Below are 18,704 nucleotides of genomic sequence, written 5' to 3'. Positions count from 1 at the left end.
GTGTATGCAAGAAATGACCACAAAGCGAACAGCTTTTGATGGGAACTGGGGGTGTTCATTCATTCCTAGTCACAAATTCCTGCTGCCTCTCCTTGTCTTCCAGTGGCTCAGTCAGTAGAGCAGGAGACTCTTAATCTCTGGGTTGTGGGTTTGAGGCCCACGTTGGGCAAAAGATTCCTGCAAAGCAGGGGGTTGGTCCCTTCCAGCTCTACAGTTCTGTGATTCTAAGTGTGGTATCTTTGGCCTAGAGCAGCTTTGGATATGGCCGGGAGCAATTGTCTGGCATGTCCCTGAAAACATCCTTCTGGAATTAAACAGGCCGCTTTGGATAAGTTTGTAGGACATGTTAGACCCAAAGTCTCTACTGGGAGTAGGAGCTGATAACATACTGGCCAACTTCTAAATGGGGGTGACATCGTACTCTGACCACCCAGCGACACTGACACTGAAGCAACTCATCAGCTTTGCTTTGAGTCAAGGTGTTGACCAGTTTTCAGCCTCAGTTGCAGGTAGTGCTTTGACCTGCTTCTAACTCATTTCCCTTCCTTGCAGGGACCACCACTGCCACTCACAACTGTACCACCTACCTCCTTCAGGCTAATGAATCTCAATGCCCAGCAGACAAGTCTGGAAACAAAACGGATTACACATGTGAGCTGAACACTACCAATGGTGCCCGCAAACACAAAGTTATCAGTGTTACATATTTTCGAGTGGGTAAGCATCTCTTTGGGAAGGACTTTTCTCCTTTGATTTCTTTGTTTGTGTGCTATTCTGATGTTTATGTTTCTGCTATTTTACCGTAAGCCATGTTGAGACAATGTGCAAAGTGGGAGACAAACTCCCTAAATAAACAAAATAATGAACTCACAATCAAATCCCCAATGTTTATGTTTCACCAGCAAAGGTGAACATATCTTCTGGATCAAGTGCCAAGGTTTCTGAGGGACAAGGTTTCTCTCTCAGCTGCAACAGTGATGTGCGCAACTTTGACAGCGTCACCTGGCAAATCCAAAGTGGAAGCTCTACTAAGCAGGTTGACAGCGTGTGGCACACCACCAGGCAGAGAGGAAAGGGGGCAGAGTCTGTGCTGACTGTCGGCAGTGCTAATCTGGACTGGGCTGGTGAGTGAATTGCATCCCCACTGTCAGAACCAAAAACAAATAAAGCAATGAAAACCACCTTCACAATACAATTTCCACCATGTGTGTACCTGTATTGTGTTTAATAATAATAATAATAATAATAATAATAATAATAATAATAATAATAATTCATACCCTGCCCATCTGGCTGGGTTTCCCCAACCACTCTGGATGGCTCCCAACAGAGGACTAAAAACAGAATAAAACTTCAAACATTAAACTTCCCTAAATGTGCTACTGTGGCTGCTGGTGCTAATTTAGACAGATCTTAGTTACTTGCTTGTGCTGTTGGCTAAAGAGCATCTGGTTTGATTGTTTTTAGGCGACTATACCTGCACCTTTTCCCAAAGATTTCTGAACAGCTCTGCACACATGCAAATCGAAGTTTTTCCTTTGCCACTGAAAAAAGACATTATAAGAGATCCCATAAATGCATCCATCCCTTGTCCAGGGACTCAGGTTCTAAGGTGTTGTACAAGCAAGAGAGGAAATTACACCGTGAAGTTCTTTGTTCAACAAAGGCCTCCCTTTGTTCAGACAGGTAAGCAACCACTGGCTGGGTGGGAGAGCAACCACTGGCTGGGTGGCAACCTGAATGGCAGTGGCGTGACAAAGGTGCGCTCTGGACAGAGGGGCCAGTGGACAACCAGAGGTTCTAGAGCTAGAATTATTTTAATGTTTTCTCTTCAGTCCAGACTTAACTTTTCAAGACAGTCAGTGAAGAGCTTAGAGACCAACTTGCTCAGAGGTTCAATGTGGGTTTTGGATTAACATAGAGCGGCTTTTCATAGGGCAGAAAAACTTGTTGACCTACTGAATACCACTGGAAGGCAATGGGAAAACAGCAGGCGACAATAGCAGGCAACAGCTGCCTCCAGTTTTTTTGCATAGCAGCTTCTGAGCAGGAGTTTACCTGAGAAACGGAAACTTGGATTTTCAGCAGGAGCTCCCTTAAACCATCCTTCACTCAGCTCAGTGCTGATCCGTTTTGAGTTAGTGCCCTGCCTTGGGCACAGAAAGGACTAGTTCGAGCACATGCTATGTGTGCATGGGGGAGAAGGTAATTTTGTATTATTTTAAATGGATCACCTCAGCGTCACTTGTGCTCACACTGTCACCTTAGTTTTGCCCTGCACCATTCAAAAACGTAAATCAAACCAATGGCTCTATGTTTACAATATTTAGTGGCAGCTCCTCATTCCCAGCTCCCAAAGTAGTTCACAGAGAAAAAACAGTTACATTTCTGACACAAAAGTCAGCTCTCACTAACTCTACTTGCTGTCTGAATTTACCTCATTCTATACAAAAGCTTTTCCTACAGAAAGAAGAGGAAAAGGCTGCTATCAACACACAGTAGATTTCACAGAAGCTCACTGCAATTCTAGAGAGCACATTGCGCATTGTGAGTTCAGGAACCAAATTGATGGGCATGTTCAAAGTTCACCAATGGTCCTAAAACTTTTACCAGGTAAGGAGAAAATGTGGGCAATGGCATATGATATCTTTAGAGTTGCCATAGCCCAGTTGTATTTGCAAATTGTGCAAAATGTTTATTAATGATGCAAATAAAGTATATTAATTTGGGCATTTTCTGTCAGTTAATTTTATTTATTTACTGTATTTCTACCCCACTCTTCAGACAAGGATTGTCTCTCGAAGTGTCTCACACCAATAAAAGTGGGAAAAGGAAGAGAGACACTTTGCATTTGTAGAAGGCTGGTGTCCTTTCTTGGTATTAATTTTGTATTTCAACTGAACAAAAAAAGAACCAATAAATAAAAAGTGCAGAGGAAGATATACTCTATTGCTACGTATATATGCAAATCTTATTATTATCTCTGTGTGTGTTTATTTGCAGCTTACTATATTTTGTATCAATGTGATCCAAACGTCCTTATACTTGTCCATACATTACACTGCATGGCGTCCTGATGTTTCAAGAGATAAAACAACCTCTCTTCTCCTTTCTTCCACAGCAAAGAAGGTAGCATGCAGTTCTTCAGAGATTGGCACCGGAGAGGATGGAGCTGAGCTCACAAGGCCTTGCAGGAATGAGGCAAACCACCCTGTCAGAGGAAGTATCACCTATAAGTGCAAACATAATTTGTGGGAAATCGTGGGAAATAGCTGCCTAGCTGTCCCAGTGGACAACCTTCTCAGCTCTGCAGAGGTAAAAGCATCCCTTTCTCTGGAGCACAGGTTGCCTCCAGACTATTCAGAGAAAAAGATTTTTAAAACTAAACATTATACACTGCAACAACTCAAATTAGCAGCCTTGTACAAAAAGAGTTGAGCACATATGTAAACAGAACATTGCTGGGATATATGAGCAGGTTTAAGAGCTTTTAAAATGGTGACAGAGAGGTCACAAAGTATGAAGCATTCATTTGGAGGGAACACATAGTAGAATAATAATAATAATAATAATAATAATAATAATAATAATAATAATAATAATAGTAGTAGTAGTAGTAGTATTTATTCCCTGCCCATCTGGCTGGGTTTCCCCAGCCACTCTAGGCAGCTCCCAACAGATGATGATGATGATGATGATGATGATGATTATTAAAGTGATAAAACATCAAACATTAAAAACTTCCCTAAACAGGGCTGCCTTCAGATGTCTTCTAAAAGTCCAATGGTTGATTATTTCTTTGACATATGATGGGAAGGTGTTCCACAGGGTGGGAGCCACTACCGAGAAGGCCCTCTGCCTGGTTCCCTGTACCTTCGCTTCTCACAGTGAGGGAACCGCCAGAAGGTCGTCGGAGCTGGACCTCAGTGTCTGGGCTGAAAAATGGGGGTGGAGCCGCTCCTTCAGGTATACAGGATTGAGGCTGTTTAGGGCTTTAAAGGTCAGCACCAACAGAATTGTGCTTGGAAATGTATGGGAGCCAATGTAGGTCTTTCAAGACCGGTGTTATATGGTGGCCGCTCCCAGTCACCAATCTAGCCGCCGCATTCTGGATTAATTGTAGTTTCTGGGTCACCTTCAAAGGTAGCCCCACATAGAGCGCATTGCAGTAGTCCAAGTGGAAGATAACCAGAGCATGCACCACTCTAGCCAGACAGTCTGCCACTCTTGCCGCCTCTGCCAACTGGCCCTGCTGCCATGCCCCCCACTGCCCCCCTCCACGCTGCCTCTGCCACCTGCGGGGGAAGTGGCTTGGGGGCTTCTGCTGCCCGAGATGCCTCGGCTGGGCTGCCCTGTACCTCTGGCAGGATGACAGGTTTGTTTGTTTGTTTGTTTGTTTAATATAATAATAAGCATCTATCCTTTCCCACATCTCCCATGACTGTTCAGTGGGGTGGGGGGAGCCAGAATCATGGGGGAGGGGATCTTTATTCCTTCGCTGCCATCACAGTCCCTGAGCTTCTGTGAGAACAGGGCAAAGGGCAGCCTCCAGCTCTGTCCGGGGCTCAGGGAGGAGAGTTTCTTGTGGGGCTGCTGCTCATGCATTGGAATGTGGGCTTTGTTTTGCTGTCACAGCAGCCACACAACCTTGTCTGCATCAAAGTCCCAACCTGCTTTTTTTTTGCATTGACCTGGGTTTTCCCTTTCAGCAGAAAATCTAGCAAGTTAAAAAGACCCCAGTGTCAATGACCAGTTTGTGGTATCTCAACAACCCACTTGCAATATTCACCCCCCCCCCTTCGGGAAGCCCCCAGAATGGCAATGGAGCCAACACATTAGGCAGCTGCATTAGCACTAAACTGCACATCTGGTGTGATCTCCAGCTATGGATGTTATGGAAATGAATTTGGCACTGGGGCTGTATCTACTCTGACCGGTTTTAATGTTATTAGAATGATATTAGATCTATTGTTCTAAAATGTCCCAGGGCATACTTAAAAATGGTTTATTTTCGTCAAAACACTTGCTCTGCAGCGCCCTCTGGTGTCACATTTTAATAACAAATTAAGTGTGGTAAAAGCAACAAGTCATTTGTCCCTTTGCGTTATCACATCTCTTCCTTAACCTTTCCTAACATTAGAAACACAAGTCTAGATGTGCCCCAAGTTGCATACTGCTGAGTAGTGTTTCCACCTCTCTGTAGCAAGGCTCCCAGGGCATTCAAAGCTTTTCAAACAGAAATCCACTTTCCTCCCCCAGCTCCGTCCTATTTCATTGAACAAAGAAACACCAAAGAGAATCCCGGCCTGTTCAGTGTGTCTCTATCACTTAGCTGCTGAAGCCGTGGGAGCCAAACCAGGAAAAGTTGGTTGTGCCACAAGTGACGGTCACCTGGGAAATCAGGAAATTGCACTTTTGTGAAGCAAGATTCCCTTCTAGAATTAATTTCACAACATTCTGTGCCTCTTCCAGCTGGCTGAAGAGAATCTGTGGGCTTTCTATTTAATAACAAGCCTTAAGTGCAATTTACTCTGTGTTTAACACATTTAACTTTAATTCTAGTCTTTGGTGTCTAGTCCTGAGCAAAAGAAGAACTTGCCTGAATTCCTCAGCCACCTGAACCGTACCATCAAGCAACAGCAGCAAAGTATGAAAGCTGTTGCAAACCTGAAAGCTGTTGTGGAAATTTTGAATATGGTTTCAGTCGTGCCGGTAGCTGCTGAGCAGGAAACAATGGAAGTAAGTTACAGAAGACTTTGCAGAAGTTGAGAACTCCTTTCTTTTCATCTGCACTAGTTGGATATGCTTAGCCTGGAAAAGAGGAGACTGAGAGCCATCTTCAAATATCTAAAGGGCTGTCACGTGGAAGATGACGCAAGCTTGTTTTCTCCTTCAGCTAGTTTTGTTATTCAAATTTGAATTCATCCCAGAATTTCTGCCTGCTTCTCACCTCGCCCATCTTGCAAATTAAATGTTTGCATGAAAGTCATCTTAGTGGGCTGTGGCTGAACTGGCTATCTTTTGTCTGCTGACTCCCATTCAGGAGTTGAATAGACAGCTTGATTTATGCAAGGTTTGAGGGTGTTTCTCAGAGTGCCTTTAGGACATGTTTTGAGATGAGGCTGGTATCAGGTTTGTACCAAGGTCAAGGAAGGTTCATGGTGGAGAATCTCATGTCATATTTCAGTTATGTCAAGCTTTTATTTCAATGCTATTAGATAAACCATAGGAATAAGTTCAGATTCACACACCTATTCACAAGAGCATGACAGAGTAGATCAGGGAAAAAGAAAATGAGAAAGCATCAGGATCAATGTGGAAATATCAAGAGTTTGTTCCAATAATTCTTACAGAAGTTAAATCAAGAACTATACTTTTCCTAAATAATAATGAGCAAACTGAGGCAAAGTTTCAGTTTCTACCAGGAAACAAATACGTGTGCAGGACCTCAGACTGTTCTATAGCACAGCCTCATGGCTTGCTGTGGATGTTATAGGTTGATTGACTGTTGGATATGACAGCATCACAATATGATAAAATCAGTATCTGTATCTAATAATGTATTTGAAATATGAGAGGAGCTTGAGCTTTCAACCATTTGACCTTTCAAATGGCTAGTGAAACTATCTATGGCCTTTAAAACGAGAGGGTGGGTGGCTGGGTTATTGTTTTGCTTGTTCTTATGTTATGTATTTTGGGATTTATATATTGTAAACTACCCTGTGAACTTTGAATGGTGATATATAAATTCAATTAATAATAATAATAATAATAATAATAATTTGAAAAGTTGGTAGGTGGATGAGTGTTAAATGAAAAGAGATGGGAATTTCTAATGCACACTGATAATTTTGTTACTGGACTTTAGTAATATCTCTTTATTCTCTTATTATTGCAGAATTTTTTATCCACAGTAGACACGGTTATCAGCAGTCCAACAAAAACTTGGAAGGATTTTGTGAATGGAACTTCTCAATTACTGGCTTCAGTGGAGCAATTTTCTGACTCCCTTCAACCTATTAACAATTCTATTCCTTCCATCAGCTATGACAACCTCCAGCTCAAAGGTGTGGTCATTGACGAAAGCAAGGTTTCAGACTATGACGAGAGCTTTACATTCTCCAAGCCCTCAAACCTCAGTGGTAGTGTGCTAATTAACAAAGCAAAAATTAAAACTGGAGACTCCATCTCCACCATCATCAGTGTGGCTTACTCATCTTTGGGGCCTATTATTCCACAGTATAAGAAGATGGATGAATTCATAGTAAATGGTTTGGTGATGACAACACTAACCAACAGCAGACTATGTAAAGATTTCAGGATCATTATGACATTTACGAAGGATGACAAGACCCTGAAAAATCCTCGATGTGTATTTTGGAATTTCAGCTTCTCAGAAGATAGTGGAGGTTGGGACGTTACTGGCTGTGAAACCACAGAGAATGGGGACAATGTCACTTGCTCCTGTAATCACTTGACTTCATTCTCCATTTTGATGTCTCCTGGTCACGATCCATGGGACACGTTGGATTACATGTCTTACATTGGTGTGAGCATTTCTATATTGAGCCTGGTGGCCTGCATTGGCATAGAATTTGTCGTGTGGAAATCAGTGACCAAAGCAAGAATATCCTACATGCGCCATGTTTGCATACTGAACATAGTGATTTCTCTCCTGATTGCAGACGTCTGGTTCGTTGTGGTAGCAGCAATGCATGACACAAACACGAAAATGGACCAGGCCTGGCTCTGCATAGCAGCAGCATTCTTTGTTCAGTTTTTCTACCTCTGTGTCTTCTTTTGGATGCTAACCTTGGGCCTCATGGTGTTCTACCACATAGTCTTTATCGTACATAATGCAAGCAAGACCATCATGAAAGCTCTTAGCTTCTGCTTGGGATACCTTTGCCCACTAGCTATATCTGCTATCACCGTAAGCAGCACCCACCCACATTACACAAGAAAAAAGGTCTGTTTACTCAATTGGGATGAGAGTAGAGCTCTCTTGGCCTTAGTCATTCCTGCCATGATCATTGTCGCTGTCAATGTGATTGTTACCATTGTGGTCATAGCAAAAATGCAAAGACGTTCCATCGGCGAAAAATCAATTAATAAAGAAAAGAGCTCATTGTATCGCATCACCAAGTGTATCGGTGTTCTGACATCACTCTTAGGCCTCACCTGGTTATTTGGTCTTGCTACAGTTATCCCTGGAAGCCCTAGAGCATTCCACTACTTATTTACTCTTTTCAATGCTTTTCAGGTAAGTAGATAAAAGATACTAGCTGTTTGCAATGCTTAACTGATAAAAAAATATTGTCAACATTTCTTGGGACTCCTCAGTACCACTGTACACACGAGGAGGTGATTCATATAGTTACTTTTCATGCGGTAAGAGTCTAGCGATGTCACTGAATTTGGACTTCTGTACTAAGCCTGGCCCCGTTCTCCTCTTGCCCATCCTAGAGAGGAGATGGCTAAAATCTGGTGCAATACTGTGATAGAGAGCCCTTAACTGAACCTGGCCCTATCTTTGTTGCTCTATGTCTTAGACTGCTACCCCCCTTACCTTGCCCCCACCATTCAGGAGTTTGAATAGACTTTCCTAGCAATGTAAGTGCAGATTCACACACTCCTGTTGACACAACCCAGGAGGAGTGAAGGGGCTGCAGTCTCCTTTCCTAGAGCCTGTGCCATCACATGACCTATGATCCAGGCCTGTTTCTCCTGGACATATTCTTATTTACTATAAGTGTATATTTCCTGACCTGAGAAATGCTGAGATCAAAGCACTGTAGTGCCAGCCCTGATCCTAAATTAACACCTGTGACTGTGAGTTCAAAGTCACCTCTAGACTGAATCCAGAATTGCATGCGGAGCAAAAGTTTGTGAAAGATTCCTTGTTCCATTATATGTGTGTTTGTTTGGTTTTGTTTGTTTAATATACTGCCCTATACCTGGGGAGGTCTCATTCCAGGATCAAATCAGAAACTGGAACTGACCCTGGAAAAATAGGGGTACTTGGAGGGTCTGTTATACTACAATTCTGATCCCACTTAACAGGGACTAAGTCTCATTGAACTCAGTAGGAAACACATAGGATTGCAATGTGAGGTCTCTTTCCCCAGTATGTTGCTTGTTGACCTTTTGAAGCTTGTTATCAGGATTAGTTTGTAATCCCCAGAATGTTATCCAAAACTTCTCGCTTATTTTTCTCCTAGGCTCCATGTTTTCCCCCATACACTTTGGCAATCAGTGTTCAGAAATGCTGTTCTTTCTTTGGAATTACATTAGAGAGATCCTTTGGCCTTTAGATTCAGGCATCTAGGGTGCCGTTTTACAAATGTGTATAATATTAATATGAAAATATTTTGCAGGGATTATTCATTCTGCTCCTTGGAATCCTCTCTGATAGAACGGTAGGAAATGAATTTTAAAATATTAGAGCTTTATTTTATTATATTGAATTGCAGAGATTATTTGATATTGGCTTTCCTCTGTTTCAAATGTGCAGGTATGGGAAGCTCTGTGGAAAAAGTGTTCCCTCTCCAGCTGGAGTTCACAACACACAAAGGTAGTATTATTTCCAGGAATAAATAGTGGGTTGGAGCCAAAGGTGCTCTTCTAAATGCAGAAGATATCCACTGCTAATGGAAGCACTGTTTTAAATCTCGCACTCTGCCTAATTTTTAATAGACTCTCTCTGATTTTAATCCCTCAACAGTGAATGAGAAAACCTTTATTTTATCAACCTTTATAAAGAGTATGTGTTTGAAACTGTTCACAATAAGGAAAAGGGAGGGAATGAGGGAATGGAAAAAACATATCACCATCACCACCATCCTCATCAAACAGGATTTTGTAATGGACTGTCTTTCTTATGTTTAAGGCATAATGGTTTACAGCAGGGGCTGCCAACCTTTTTGAATCAGTGGCAACATTTGGATGGCTGCTGTGCAGGCATGGCATATAACACACGATTAGAGAGAGTACTGTCATGGAGAAACTTTTCTCGTAATTGTATTTCCATACTAAAAAAGCCTTGATCTGTTGAATTTCTGCCTGTCATACAGCTGCTAAAAGCATAAGAACCCAATTCCCCCGCCCCATGCTAACCCTAAACCAAAGGCTAGGCTACTATTCAGCATCCCTGAGTAAACATGTATGCCATTGCACTGTGAGTTATCTATATAGTGAATTCTTAATTTAGCTCCTGCATAGCAGGACCTAACAGAAGCAGAAGACATCAAGAAGAGGTGGCAAGAATACACAGAGGAATTATACCAGAAAGAAATGGATGTCTCATACACCCCGGGTAGTGTGGTTGCTGACCTTGAGCCAGACACACTGGAGAGTGAAGTCAAAAGGGCCTTAGAAAGCACTGCAAATAACAAGTGGAAGTGATGGTTTTTAAAAGATGATGCTGTTAAGGTACTACACTCAATATGCCAGCAGGTTTAAAATACTCAGCAGTGGCCAGAGGATTGGAGAAGATCAGTCTACATCCCAATCCCAAAGAAGGGCAGTGCCAAAGAATGCTCCAACTACCGCACAATTGCACTCATTTCACACGCTAGCAAGGTTATGCTTAAAATTCTACAAGGAAGGCTCAAGCAGTATGTGGACCGGGAACTCCCAGAAGTGCAAGCTGGATTTCAAAGGGGCAGAGGAACCAGAGACCAAATTGCAAACATGTGCTGGATTATGGAGAAAGCTAGAGAGTTCTAGCCAATGAGACGGAAACATGGAAGGAGCCTAAAGAAGCCAGGGTGGCTATCTAAAGAACTTTTAACTGAGTTAAGATTAAAAAAGGATATGTACAAAAAATGGAAAAGGGGGAAAACCACCAAAGAGGAATTCAAACAAATAGCCAGCACGTGTAGACACAAAGTCAGAAAAGCTAAAGCACAGAATGAACTCAGGCTTGCTAGAGAGGTTAAAAGCAACAAAAAAGGCTTTTATGGGTATGTTCGTAGCAAAAGGAAGAACAAAGAAACAGTGGGGTCACTCAGAGGAGAAGATGGTGAAATGCAAACAGGGGACACAGAAAGGGCTGAACTCCTCAATGCCTTATTTGCCTCAGTCTTCTCCGATAAATAAAACAATGCCCGACCTGAAGAATTTGGAGCAAATGATTCAGCAGAGGAAACACAGCTCAGAATAACTAAGGAGATAGTACAAGAATACTTGGCTAGTCTAGATGTATTCAAGTCTCCAGGGCCAGATGAACTGCATCCAAGAGTATTAAAAGAACTGGCAGATGTGATCTCAGAACCACTGGCAGTCATCTTTGAGAATTCCTGGAGAACAGGCGAAGTCCCGGCAGACTGGAGGAGGGCAAATGTTGTCCCTATTTTTAAAGAGGGAAAAGAGAGGGCCCAAATAATTACCGCCCAGTCAGTCTGACATCAATACCAGGGAAGATTCTGGAGCAGATCATTAAGCAAACAGTCTGTGAGCACCTAGAAAGGAATGCTATGATCACCAATAGTCAGCATGGATTTCTGAAAAATAAGTCATGTCAGACTAACCTGATCTCGTTTTTTGACAGAATTACAAGCCTGGTAGATGAAGGGAACACAGTGGATGTAGCCTACCTTGATTTCAGCAAGGCATTTGACAAGGTGCCCAAATGATATTCTTGTAAAGAAGCTGGTAAAATGCGGACTTGACTATGCTACCACTCAGTGGATTTGTAACTGGCTGACTGACCGAACCCAAAGGGTGCTCATCAATGGTTCCTCTTCATCCTGGAGAAGAGTGACTAGTGGGGTGCCACAGGGTCTTGGGCCCGGTCTTATTCAACATCTTTATCAACGACTTGGATGATGGACTCAAGGGCATCCTGATCAAATTTGCAGATGACACCAAACTGGGAGGGGTGGCTAACACCCCAGAGGACAGGATCACACTTCAAAACGACCTTGACAGATTAGAGAACTGGGCCAAAACAAACAAGATGAATTTTAACAGGGAGAAATGTAAAGTATTGCACTTGGGCAAAAAAAATGAGAGGCACAAATACAAGATGGGTGACACCTGGCTTGAGAGCAGTACATGTGAAAAGGATCTAGGAGTCTTGGTTGACCACAAACTTGACATGAGCCAACAGTGTGACGCGGCAGCTAAAAAAGCCAATGCAATTCTGGGCTGCATCAATAGGAGTATAGCATCTAGATCAAAGGAAGTAATAGTGCCACTGTATTCTGCTCTGGTCAGACCTCACCTGGAGTACTGTGTCCAGTTCTGGGCACCACAGTTCAAGAAGAACACTGACAAACTGGAAAGTGTCCAGAGGAGGGCAACCAAAATGGTCAAAGGCCTGGAAACGATGCCTTATGAGGAACGGCTAAGGGAGCTGGGCATGTTTAGCCTGGAGAAGAGGAGGTTAAGGGGTGATATGATAGCCATGTTCAAATATATAAAAGGATGTCACACAGAGGAGGGAGAAAGGTGGTTTTCTGCTGCTCCAGAGAGGCGGACACGGAGCAATGGATCCAAACTACAAGAAAGAAGATTCCACCTAAACATTAGGAAGAACTTCCTGACAGTAAGAGCTGTTCGACAGTGGAATTTGCTGCCAAGGAGTGTGGTGGAGTCTCCTTCTTTGGAGGTCTTTAAGCAGAGGCTGGACAACCATATGTCAGGAGTGCTCTGATGGTGTTTCCTGCTTGGCAGGGGGTTGGACTCAATGGCCCTTGTGGTCTCTTCCAACTCTATGATTCTATGATTCCACTTCTGCTTCATTGACTATGCAAAAGCCTTTGACTGTGTTGACCACAGCTAACTATGGCAAGTTCTTAAAGAAATGAGAGTGCCTGATCACCTCATCTGTCTCCTGAGATATCTCTATGTGGGACAAGAAGAAACAATTAGAACTGGATATGGAACAACTGATTGGTTCAAAATTGGGAAAGGAGTATGACAAGGCTGTATATTGTCTCCCTGCTTATTTAACTTATATGCAGAATTCATCATGCGAAAGGCTGGGCTGGATGAATCCCAAGCCGGAATTAAGATTGCTGGAAGAAATATCAACAACCTCAGATATGCAGATGACACAACCTTGATGGCAGAAAGTGAGAAGCAATTAAAGAACCTCTTATTGAGGGTAAAAGGGAGGAGCGCAAAATATGGTCTGAAGCTCAACATGCAAAAAACTAAGATCATGGCCACTGGTCCTATCATCTCCTGGCAAATAGAAGGGGAAGAAATGGAGGCAGTGAGAGATTTTACTTTCTTGGGCTCCATGATCACTGCAGATGGTGACAGCAGCCACGAAATTAAGAGACGCCTGCTCCTTGGGAGGAAAGCAATGACAAACCTAGACAGCATCTTAAAAAGTAGAGACATCACCTTGCCAACAAAGGTCCGTATAGTTAAAGCTATGGTTTTCCCAATAGTGATGTATGGAAGTGAGAGCTGGGCCATAAAGAAGGCTGATCGCCGAAGAATTTATGCTTTTGATTTCTGGTGCTGGAGGAGACTCTTGAGAGTCCCATGGACTGCAAGAAGATCAAACCTATCCATTCTTAAGGAAATCAGCCCTGAGTGCTCACTGGAAGGACAGCTCATGAAGCTGAGGCTCCAAGACTTTGGCCACCGCATGAGAAGAGAAGACTCCCTGGAAAAGACCCTGAGGTTGGGAAAGATGGAGGGCACAAGGAGAAGGGGACAACAGAGGACAAGATGGTTGGATAGTGTTTTCGAAGCTACCAGCATGAGTTTGACCAAACTGTGGGAGGCAGTGGGAGACAGGAGTGCCTGGTGTGCTCTGGTCCATGGGGTCATGAAGAGTCGGATACGAGTATAGGAGTATACAACCACAAAGCAGGAGATGTGCCTTAGCATTTTTTGTAAAGTATATACATTTGTTGGGGGGTGGGGGAAGGGTGATTATTCAGCATTCATTCACACTTATTGTGTAGTAGTTCTTGCGGAAAATAATTCCTAGGGACTACCTGATCTCAGACAAACCCACCCCATGGAAGATGCATCCTAGCATCTAGGGGAAAGGAAGGGTAAACAATGTAGGGTCCAAGAACTTGAAAGTAAGACAAAAGCAGGAAGCGTTCACTACAGATGGGGAGAAATTAGTGGCTCTTGAGGACTCTTGAGCAACTTATCAATTGGAGCAGCCAGTCTGTCTCATTTCACAGAAATTGCCTTGAAGAGGACCTGCAAGTTTTCTTTGATAACTTCCTAAGGTTGCTAAATACTTAAAAGAAAGCTAGCAAGCTCAGAGTGACCCTCCTTAGAGGCCTGAGCACCACGACACCTTTAAATGCCCTGTTGGCAGCCCCCAGTGTGCGGGGGCTGCTTTTAGACAATGTTGGATCCTTTTTCTTTGGTTGTATAGAAAGCTCTGTGTACAAATTCCTGTTTGTGTGCGGGGGCTGCATGTGACCAGGACCCTTGGACTTTGTCAGGATACATATGCACCATGGGGAATAGTTAAAGGGAGGAACACAATGTTTGGGGTGGGGCTAAAAGTGCAGCTGCCCTCCGTGGTCCTTATGGTTCCGCCATACATACTCTGGTGCAAGGGACATGTTTGCTATCTCCAACACTTTTCTATCTGTGCTTATGGTTTGCACGAGGACTGTGCAAGGACCCCCTGATTTGGTTCAGGGCTCAATTTGACAATCCTTAGTTTTAAGTTAGTTAACTTAGTTTTAAGTTAGAGGTTTTCCACAAATGCCAGATTAAAGCTAGGACAAAATAAAAGCCTGTCCTATAGAAAATGCTGCTTGCTCTTCACTAATATGTGCTTGTGTCTTACAGTCAACATCCCAAGGCATGTCAGCGCCTATGCTTTCCATCAGTTCTCCATTTTCAAAAACTTTAAACAACTGGTTTGGCAAAACAGGTACAGTATGTAATCAGCAACCAACTTCCTTGTACAATTTCAAATGTCCTTCTGCAAGTTGGGCCTTCAGATTCATGCCTTTTCAAGGCGCTGCAAGGCCAACTGCTGTGCTAAAACATCAGCCAGATATGCTGTAGAAGCCAGATGCACAAAGCATTGCTTGCTGGAAGTGATGCCCGGATGGTTCAGTTCTTTATGAGGGGAAGGCGCTTTCCAAGCCTCCAAAAGCAGCTGGGGGCCTCTGCGATAACAGTGCCTAAAAGGCTGCACTTCAACAATGGAGACCCACATACAACATTGTCTTGGATGGCCTTCAACAGCTCAGCCCAACCCCTCTTGCCAGAATAAGGGTGCAATCCAAACTCCCACCCTTAGAGGGCAGCAATGTATCTACAGTGGCAGCAGACAGTGAGGAAGAGGAGGGGGCCTGGGCTCTAAACAGACCCCGATGGCCGCATGAGCTTGAGTCTGGGCACAGATCAGGTCAAATGCTGCCACTCAACAGCAGCGAGACAGACTTGCAATCCAGCATATCCCAGGCTGGATCAGCACCATCCTCTCTCTACTCCAAGACCCGCCCCCCATTTCAGGGTCTTCCTGTGGCTACGGGGACCCTGGCCCCATTCCAGAGATGAGCAGAGGGACAGCTCTGCCTTAATCGAAGCCACCCTTCAGCCAGGCATAAGGTGGGAGTCTGCTGGAGGAGGCCCTGCCCAGCTAGTCCAGCATCCTATTGCCACGTGGCCCACTAGATGCCTGTGGGAAACCAGGGAGCAAAACTGAGCCCAAGAGCAGCTCCCTCCCCTCCCCTGGTTTCCAGCCAGTGGTGTGCAGGAGCATTGCTGTCTCCATCTGTGCAGGCAGAGCCGAGCCATCCTGGCTAGGGGGCCACTGATAGCCCCCTCCTCTGTGAATATGACTCTGAAGGATAGAAAGGGCAAAGCATACTGTACACGGCAAGGAAACCGATGGTGATTGCAGTGCAATTGAATGTGGTTTATTCCTGCACACTGTTCAAGCAGTAATGTTTAACTTTATGCTGTGTTCTCTTAAACAAGCAAGAAGAGCACTTTCTGGCCACAGCCAGCCACATTGACAGTGGCAGAGCAGGGGTTTGTGTGTGTGCTTTACATGTCCAATAATGAAACAACATTTTAGAACATTACTTTGCCTTTGTGTCCTGCAGGAAAATATCAAGTCTCTTCTACAGAACCAGCATCTTCTTCAGCTTCTGAAAGCACTTCAAAGGCATATTCTTTGCTAAACTGAGAAGCTTGGAAGACCTCTGGGCTCTTTCCCCTGATGTGGCAATAAGCATGGAAATAATTGGTGAATAATGGAAGCATGGACTTCGTATAGGCTGTAAAGAACTGTGGCGTATTAGTTTAACAAAATATTTCTTCGATATACCATGCACTGTCTGGAAAGTTAATTATCTGCTTGATGCTAGAAGAAATTCAGTGATGAGGGTCCCAACGCCGTAAGAATCTGAATGCGGTCTTGTGCCAGAGCCCCGCTAATCCTGCAACACATGGTCGTGTTTTCCCCAGCCCTGTTGCAGTCATGGGACCAGCAGATGTGCCAGAGCAACTGGGCACTCTGGCTTTCAGGGCAGAGTGAGAGATACAGCACAGCAAAGCAGGTATCCAGGCACCTCAAACGAGTTCCTTGCTGGATTGCAGCATTTCTGGGTGGGTTTGTTTTTTGTGCTTTTTGCAATGTTTGAAGCAGGACCGCCCAAACTTTTCATACATATAGGCACATCTGGAAAATCAGAAGAACTGTTGTGGGCCCTCCTACAAAATGGTGGTTGTGAGGGCCTTGCTAGTACAAAGCACAAGTAAATTGCTCAAGGAGCTAACACAGTTAAGTTTGAGCCAAACAATGCATTTGTTCTCACAAAGCACAATAAAATACCAATTTCACTGGAAGAAAACTGATGTTCAGATACGCGTGTGCAAACACGGACACACCACAGACAAAGCCTAGCAATTTGCATTGCAACAGCCAATTGAAAAATGAGAAAGCATGTTCTGACTGAAATGAATTGGGCTGCTTTCAGCACTAAATGGCAGGCCCAAGGGGCTGATGTGCATCAGGACCTTCATATGTGGGGCACAATGTGTTTTCACCTTTTGCTCCCTGTTGGAGTCTCAGTCTGGATTGTAATTTGCACTACCACACAGTGTAGAGCCCCCTGCAGTGGCATTTTATGGAAAAGAAATCCCCCCTAGGCTCTGTGGCTTCCCCTCTTCCCCTCTTCCCCTCTCTCCTCACTCCCTCCGGTTTCCAAAGGGGCACCTGGCACTGCCCAAAGGCCACAGGTGCTGGGCAGCACAGGCTTGTCTCCTGAAGGCCGCTGGCGGGCTGCGCTTCCAGGAGCAGCCCAAGGCCGAGCAAAGCGTGGCAGGTGGACAGGAGAAGAAGAGTTTGGATTTGATATCCTGCTTTATCACTACCCGGAGGAGTCTCCAAGCGGCTAACATTCTCCTTTCCCTTCCTCCCCCACAACAAACACTCTGAGAGGTGAGTGGGGCGGAGAGACTTCAGAGAAGGGTGACTAGCCGAAGGTCACCCAGCAGCTGCATGTGGAGGAGCGGGGAATCGAACCTGGTTCACCACACTGGCTTTGAGGCCTTGAGGGGGCGAGGGAGGGGATTCCTGTGGCGCCCACAAGGGCCGATGGGACACCTGCACAGGAAAGAGTGAAGTTGAATGAAGTAGGAAAGAGTACTAGGACTATCAAGCCAGTTGTGTAAACTGCCCTCTATAAAGCACTTTACTTTTATAGTAGAGAACAATTTCCAGTTATACACCTTGCTTTACTAAAATGAAGGGGAAATTTCTAATTTTTCTGTAAACATGTAAATATATATTTATTTATGGTCATACTTAATAAAAGGTGCTTACACCATGTTTAAACAAACACCTTGCCCTCCGTTAACCATTTCTTTTAAAACAGCAACTATAGATAGTTGCTGAATTGCTACTTGCCAGCTTTTGTTTCATGCCAGCAGTTTCCCCTTGAGGTACGCAGTTCACAGGAGAAGCTGCTTCAGGTGGTTCCATTCTAGATGCCAGAACAGTCAGTTCCACAGATACGTTCAGAGATGGCTCTTAACTGGCACTAGACGAGACGGAGTAGGAGTCCAGAAAACATTATTATTCTACTCTGTATTCCTGGTCCAAACTGGAGGCGTACTGGAAACACTGTGTGACTTCTACCTCCTTGTGAACTTTTCTCATGCCAGAACGTCCAGGGCCTCCACGACAGCGTCGCAGGCAGCTTATTTTTAAGTGGGTCACACCCACGTATCAAAGGTTAAGGTTTGAGAAGAGGCCTTCTTTTGAGAAGCAGAGAGTGTGCTTTTAAGCAAACCAAACCAGAAACAAAACAAGCTTTTTAAAGGATGAAAACCTAAAAAAGGTGCCTTTAACTTATGAATCCATTTCTGTAATGATAGGAAGCTGCCTTCTAATGAGTCAGACCACTGGTCCGTACTGCCCAGTGCTGTCCACATGGACCAGCAGCGGCTCTCTAGGGTTTCAGGCAAGGGTCTCCCTTGCTCTGCTTAGAGATGCTGTGGCGATGAAGCCTTCTACATGCAGAGCAGATGTTCTACCACTGAGCTAGGCACCTTTTTCATCCCTAGTACTCAGTTTGAAACTCAGTTTCATTCCTTTGGCATTCTATAGATAACTATTGTACCACACATTGTGTCACAACTTTAACCTGGAGTTAACAGTAATTCACACCCATAAAAACCAACAGCAAAGCATTTTAGGAGGAAAGGAGAAAGATACTGCAACATTCTTATGCCTGGAATAGAACTGC

At 44.1% G+C, this 18,704-nt stretch overlaps 2 protein-coding genes across 11 annotated transcripts in view; one reads left to right on the top strand and one right to left on the bottom strand.

Moving 5' to 3' along the window:
• ADGRF5 (adhesion G protein-coupled receptor F5) overlaps positions 1 to 16,281 on the top strand; it is a 55,717-nt gene extending 39,436 nt beyond the window's left edge. For 9 of the 10 annotated variants that reach the window (XM_081905983.1, XM_081905981.1, XM_081905977.1 and 6 more), the window contains 11 exons: positions 553 to 717; positions 903 to 1,124; positions 1,468 to 1,686; positions 2,455 to 2,613; positions 3,122 to 3,315; positions 5,563 to 5,739; positions 6,899 to 8,263; positions 9,378 to 9,419; positions 9,515 to 9,574; positions 14,785 to 14,869; positions 16,056 to 16,281. In XM_081905983.1, coding sequence (XP_081762109.1) covers positions 553 to 717; positions 903 to 1,124; positions 1,468 to 1,686; positions 2,455 to 2,613; positions 3,122 to 3,315; positions 5,563 to 5,739; positions 6,899 to 8,263; positions 9,378 to 9,419; positions 9,515 to 9,574; positions 14,785 to 14,869; positions 16,056 to 16,138 — 2,771 coding nt within the window. In that variant the 3' untranslated portion in view covers positions 16,139 to 16,281. The remainder of the gene's footprint in view (positions 1 to 552; positions 718 to 902; positions 1,125 to 1,467; positions 1,687 to 2,454; positions 2,614 to 3,121; positions 3,316 to 5,562; positions 5,740 to 6,898; positions 8,264 to 9,377; positions 9,420 to 9,514; positions 9,575 to 14,784; positions 14,870 to 16,055) is intronic. The other variant, XM_081905978.1, reaches the window with a different exon arrangement.
• Positions 1 to 18,704, bottom strand: part of ANKRD66 (ankyrin repeat domain 66) — a 119,622-nt gene that overhangs the window by 50,939 nt on the left and 49,979 nt on the right. The window lies entirely within an intron of this gene.

The sequence above is a fragment of the Podarcis melisellensis genome, assembly GCF_964234715.1.
Source record: "Podarcis melisellensis genome assembly, chromosome: 3".
NCBI lineage: Eukaryota > Metazoa > Chordata > Lepidosauria > Squamata > Lacertidae > Podarcis > Podarcis melisellensis.
The sequence above is the reverse complement of the archived record's forward strand: the minus strand, read 5'-3'. Positions and strand labels throughout refer to the sequence as shown.